Source organism: Lutjanus erythropterus, chromosome 1, assembly GCF_056507025.1.
Source record: "Lutjanus erythropterus isolate fLutEry1 chromosome 1, fLutEry1.hap2, whole genome shotgun sequence".
Classification (NCBI taxonomy): Eukaryota; Metazoa; Chordata; class Actinopteri; order Lutjaniformes; family Lutjanidae; genus Lutjanus; species Lutjanus erythropterus.
The window spans coordinates 11,232,280-11,238,981 of record NC_139317.1 but is presented as its reverse complement, the minus strand read 5'-3'; the positions used below and the strand labels follow the sequence as shown (position 1 = coordinate 11,238,981).

Sequence of the window (6,702 nt, the reverse complement as noted above, 5' to 3'; positions counted from 1 at the left end):
GGACTCTGAAACTGAAGCAGCTAAATGGAATTCAGCCATCATTAATTGTGTTATTTATACCTGCGCTTATCCTGCTGTGACGTATCAAAAGGTGGTTCTTCCATTTATTCCACAGACCTTACTCTGTTTTCACTGAAAACACTTTTCGTCCCCATTAACCCTTTGCCACAACATTTTTATTTATTTACTCTTCAGTATAACATAAGCTTCCCTATGAATTCATTATTTATGAATTAACAAACATACACGCACTAATGGTTTTTCGATTTACAGTTTTGTAATTAGAGGATTCAATTAGTCCAGTGAGACTGTGTCAGCCATCTGTTGTGTGCATCTCAGTTGAAAGCAGCCGTATGAAAGGATCTGTGGTCTCTGAGGAGCCACCAGAAGATCAAAAGCTGGTCTTTGTTTTAAACTCGACAGCAGCTTTCATAAAGAATTCAATCTAGTCTCATCATATATACTGTGTACAGCGACTAATTACCCAACAGGGAGAGTGGACACTAAATACCAGCTGTCATTTCAAAGATGACACCTTCATGTTCCTAATTGCCTCTGTGAGGATTAAAGTTTCGTCGGTTGCCTATAGTTCCTAAGGATTTCTGCTTTTAATACGTAATATAACATATGCACATGAAGCAGCGTGAAAATGTTGGCACATGTGTCTGTCATGTAAAAAGAACATCAATAAGTGAAGTATTTGAGCCAAAGTTCGATCTTTAGCAGCCACTTCCAAAGGGAAAATTTGGCACTTTTCATGTGGATGTCCTGTCAGTGTTTGGTAAATCATCTGAAGCAATAAATTCCTATATTGACAAAATTCCCATATTGAAAAAAGGGAGTTTGTCTGCTGCAAAACAAGCTGTTCTTCCTGCATCCAGTAATATCACATTGATGTAACTGGTGTTAAAGTAGAGCTTTGATTTCTAGTCTCCATCTCTGGCCAGATGATTATTTCTGTCACCTAACGCTATGTTTTGGCTAACAAAGTAACAGCTATAGGCTGGGGTGGTGATACAACGCCACATGCATGAGCATCAGAGGCTTGCATGCGTGGTATATGTAGGCACTGTCAGCATGGCTACAGGAGCAGGAAAACTCATTTTGTTTTGGTTAATATAACAGCACTGATGAGTTTATTACTTCAACTGACAACATTTGCCATCAACACTGACTGGACATCCACATGAAAAATGCCACATTTTCCCTTTAAAGCAGCATGAAACTACAGTTCAGGATAGTAGTTGCCATGAGCAGCATCACCTCATCTGATTGAAACTGAGGATCAGATGGAGCAGAGAAAATACTTTTTACTTTCTGACCTTTTTAAAGTCCAAGTCAGTGAGTCACAGTGGAAACCTAACAATATGTTATGTTTGTAGAGACTTTTTTTTTCACATTTTAGAGAATAAACATTTTTTCAATAAAGAAGAGGGTTTATATCAGGGGTTCTCAAAGGGTGGCCTGCGGGTCAGTGGTGGCCCTTAGAAATATTTTGGCTGCTGGATGACATGAAATGCATGCATTATATTTTATTTAATAGCTACACTGCTTGGCGACTGCATCAAACTGCAATGACGGCTATTAGCAAGCTACTGTTTGCAGGCATCAACTGGCACCTTGTGAGCGTCGTGGGAATTACATTCTGTTGTCAACGTTAGTGCTGTATTTAGCAGTTAAATGTGGAGGTGAGATGGAAAAACCACCAGGGAGAAAAGGAGGTTCCAGAAAAAAGTCCTTGAGGGACAGACAAAGTGATCTGTCTTATCTGCAGACAGGTGAATTCAGTGCTCAGGGAGTTTTTATTGTTAAATACCAATCACAAATCCTACCACATGAACCTGTGGTGGGATTTTCCTGTGCAGCCGTCCATCATGTGCTGCCTCCCTATATTAGCACTCATCGAAACCTCGTGAACCCCTGGTTTAAATCCATTAACTCCATTAACATTATAATAATGGATGAATCGTTTAAACTACCTTGACAGTAAAGCTTCACATTCCTGCTGAGACCTGTCAGTAGCTCCAATCACATTCAATAGTTAAAAATTAACAGTTCTGTCACACACATGGGCAGGTGAGACCTGCATTGTACATATTTGCATCCTGCTAATATAATGTATGTAGCTCACAAAGGAATAATGAACCAAATTTGCACAGAGTCTTAGAGCATGTTGACTTGTGTATACATTTAATTAACCCGCACTCTCTGTCAGACTGATAAAAGTATGATGAAATGTGATCCGCGGGGCAATTAATCTGTGACTACAGTACATCTTGGTCACAGGCCAGTGAAACATATCATTTGACATGCAGAGTGCATACAACGGCTGCTACATATCTGTTAATCAACTCTTCAATCTGCCTGCAGCAGAGTATACGTCTCCATTAAATTAAAGCACTGTCAGAGGCAGCCACTTTGGAAAGCAAACACATTAGAGAGCAAATAACATTCATGTTGGTGTTTACCTTCAGGTGCAGCTTGTTTATGCAGATATCAGCTCATGCATGTGTAACGGGAGGTAAAGCTAATCTAAACACAGTTTACCACCTGCTCGGGACATCTATACGAGATAAACTCTGAGTTTCCACAAGATGCATAAAATTAAATCGCTTTGGGTTTGTGAAGACAGGAGTCTCAACTATATATATTTCCCTACCTATACATATGATCTTCTTTTGGGTTTTACTGCTCTGCCAATTAGATGCCTCCATCTGTTTTTTCCTGTGATATCTGGTTATTTTGAAGCTTTATTTTGTCATAAAATTAACAGCATTTCACAGTTTTACCCCAGAGTACCACCATATATCCCCAGAAGTGCTATTAGCATCACAAACCAAACATAGACAACTTTATTTTATTACTTTATTTGTGTTTTTAAACTTTTTTGTATTCTGGGAATGGTTGTTTACTTGTCTTTATTCTAGTCATATGGTGATGGATGGTGCATTGATTTCCTACCCATGCACCACCCAACAAACCAGAGGGAATCATTCACACTCAGATCAGTTCTCACCCAGAAAGCATCCAACATGATGCAAACCACAAGAATATTCACTGATCCATGTTTCTGAAACCATCCCATTTTGTCTGCAGTAGGCCTATATTTTAATGTTGAGTGATTAGTGATAAAACTTAACAACAAACATAAAACATTCTGTCAGGCTCAACAATTTCACCATATTTGGTACTGAGGCACTTTATAAGTAATGGAAAGTAATCAAGTTACATTACTTTAATAGTGTGATACTTGAATTAGGTTACTTACTACATTTTTTAACAGATAATTAGTAATTGTTTCAGCTGAAGTTGTAATCACCTGTGTTTGGAATGATTATTCTTTAATTTTATTGTAAATATTCTGCTCAGATTTTGTTTAAATTTGATTTCAGTTACTGCAGAAATCCTTCTGTTTTGAAAACAGTGTCTTAGCAGTTGTGCATGTGTGTTTGAGACGAGCACACAGGAGGTAGTTTTGATTGACACAAAGGACTGACTGAGAGTCTTACTGAAAGCGCCAGAGATGTCACGCTAAATTCATTCAAAGGCTGAACGAAAGGTCCCAGAGTAACACTGTTCTCCTTGTGCCTCTCACACTGTGCTGCAACACAACACATATTTCCTTCGTTACGCCCAAACTGCTCCCTGTGCTCTGTGTCACAGGTCACCACATGCAAAATTATAATAATCTGTTTAAAGAGTTAAAAGTTTAAATGGTATGTAGTTTGTGAAACCTCCAGGACATGCTGTGCCTTTATTTACTCAAATCTGCTCTGAAATTTTAGTACCTTGACTGACGTGATAAGAGGAGGCACTTTTACATCTATGGCTGACTTGTAAAGTTGAGAATTTAAAGGAAAACCATGCAAACCATCCTCCAAAAACAATGGATAGACTCATACACAAATAATCCCTCTCAGTCATCACCCTCAACCCACTGTAGTGTCATTCTATTCTATGTTCTACCTTTAAATGCTTAAAACAATGCACTTTTATTATTTTCACAACTGGAAAAGAAATATTATGTGCAAAAGTACAGGAAAAATAATGCACCATTTTAATTCACTTTGACTCCTCATCTCTCCTTTTCTAAATTCCTTCTGCTTAAACAGCTTGAGATGAAACTTTTTAAGTGTCTCTGTGCTGAACAACAGACAGTCTGTAACCATAACTGTAACTCATTTAAGAACATAATATGTTTAAGAGGTGCTGTATTATTTAATTATATCAATATTTAATTCTTTAAAATATCATGGTCATCGACAATACTGATATATGGCAGTGGTGGTGGTGCTTGCAAACTTTTAGACTGATAAAAGAAGACCCCATGTACTGATTTTCAAAATAAAGCTGTAATTCTGCACAGTGACCAGCAGATGTCCCCCTGTTGTGCAAAAGTGAATTGCTTGCAGCTCAGAATGATGCTGTGCAACTTTCTGAGCAAAACTGTGTGTGCATCTACCATATAAATCTACTTTAAAACCATTTAAACTAATTTCTGAAGAAAAAAAAAGTTGCAAATTTGCACTTAAATGAAAAGTAAAGACAATGATCCAGTGGACAGAGAGGTACTATCCGGAATTAGTTTGTCACTTCCTGGGGTCGGGTCCTTTGGGGATCCTTTAGGTCCATTTGATCTATTTTATTTATTTGTTTGTTTGTTTGTTTATTTATTTCATCTATTTTTAAACACAGACTACAGTGCAGAGGTGCTCTCCTGTATCAGTGGGTTCATGGTCAGTCAGTGAGACAAACTGCTGTCCTGTGGGCAGAGAGTCTTGATGCTGCAACAAATCTCATCGCTGTCCTGCCAAACAGCAGCGATTCATTAAGAGGAGGGGTTATTTAATACCCCCACGACCACACACACACACACACACACACACACACACAATATCATCAGTCCCGCATCCCGTCAGGTCCAGAGATGAACTGAGGCATCTGCTCTCTCAGTCTCACTCCTCATCGCTCCTTTCAACATGGACTTGCTGAATTTTCTGCTTTTTCTTGCAGTCGCCGCCTGCAGAGTGGAAGGTAGGCTGTCACCTCCGCTTTAATTGCTAATTAATTTCCACAAGACGGGAGAATTTTGATTAGGAGTCAGGGGGAAGCTTTTTTCTGACTGTTTTTTTTTTTTTTTTTTAGGGGGGTTCATGTGTGTAGTCAGGCTGCTCCGCTCTGCATTGATCTGCAAGTCTGCTGAAAACAAACCTGTTGTGCCGAGTTTTGGGAAACATTCGCGAGCTTTAATGCTTTTTTGCATCACATGCGACTTTATTGGTGCATGCAAATATGAGCCAGCATAAAGTATAACATGAGAGGAGTTATTTTAGTGTCCAAGCTTCTTGTGAACCTTTGCAGCGCTGCTCGACTCATTTAATCTTTGTTAAAACGTATGAAGTGTCCAAGCAAAATGTACAAAAATCTTTTTTTGTACTGTACAGCTGGCTATAGTCAACCACCCAACGGTTTTAACCACACAAAACGATAAAGGTGTATAAAAGTACATGACAACATTTCCGTCTGATGTAACTGGTGCAGCCATAAAAACAATGTTTTTACGCTCATATGTGCCTGTAATCAGTGGATATTTTCTTTAACTTTAAACCTGTTTAACATGAATGCTTGAGCTGCAACAATTATTCAATTATGGGTCATTATTAAATTAATTGCCAATTATTTTGCTAATTGATTAATGAGTATTTTTTAGGAAGAAAAGTCAAAATTCTCTGATTCCAGCTTATTAAATGTGAATATCTTTAGGATTCTTAACTCCTGATTTTGGACAAAAGACATTTGAGAATGACATATTAGGCTTTGGTAAACACTGATCAACATCAAAGACACCAAACAACTGATATATTAATCAACAGATTAAGAGCTGCAGCAATTAACTGACTATTAAATTAATCACCAACTGTTTTGATAATCGAGTAATCGTTTTGAATCTTTTTTTTAAGCGAAAAAAAGAAATGTCCAAATTCCTTTTTTTCCAGCTTCTCAAATGTTAAGGGATAGTTCACCCAAAAATTAAAATTCAGCCATTATTTACTCACTCTCATGCCGACTGAGGGTTGGGTTTATTTTGTTAGTCTGCAAAACACTGCTGGAGTTTCTCAGGAAAACAGCATTACAGAATCTCCCAAACAGTGAAAGTGAATGGTGTTTTAGTCAACTTGGCATGCTGGGGCTTTAGGAGACTTGGGTTACACCAGACCAGCAGTATTGAGGCATTTTATATTTTTATTGTTTTTTTTTTGTGTGTGTGTGTGTGTGTGTGTGTGTTTGTTTTTTGGTCTGGTCACCATTCACTTCCATTGTTTGGGAGGGTGTGAAAATGCTCTTTTCCTGTGAAACCTCAGCAGTGTTTTGTGGACTGTCATTTTGGGGTGAACTATCCCTTTAATATTTTCTGGTTTCTTTAGTCCTCTGTGACAGTCAAGTGAATTTCTTTGGGTTTTGGACAAAAGAAGACATCTTCGTCTTCTTGGACTTTTGGCAACACTTATCAATTGATTTTCACAATTTTTTGACATTTTATGAACCAACCAGTCAATAGACTATAAATTGGAAATAAGCTATTTGCAGCACTTGATGATTATGATATTATGATACACATTACATTTCTTTTTTTTTTTCCTGTGGACTCTGCTGTGTGTGGTGTGACTGATTTGTCTGTGAGCAGTGAACTTCTTACAGCTT

The 6,702-nt window shown here is 37.9% G+C and overlaps 1 protein-coding gene across 1 annotated transcript in view; it reads left to right on the top strand.

Annotated features, from left to right (window-relative positions):
- The first annotated feature begins 4,946 nt into the window (after nucleotides 1–4,946).
- The window catches only part of chrna7a (cholinergic receptor, nicotinic, alpha 7a (neuronal)), a 41,371-nt gene continuing 39,615 nt past the window's right edge, over nucleotides 4,947–6,702 (top strand). The window contains exon 1 of the mRNA XM_084741722.1: nucleotides 4,947–5,034. Coding sequence (XP_084597848.1) covers nucleotides 4,980–5,034 — 55 coding nt within the window. The 5' untranslated portion in view covers nucleotides 4,947–4,979. The remainder of the gene's footprint in view (nucleotides 5,035–6,702) is intronic.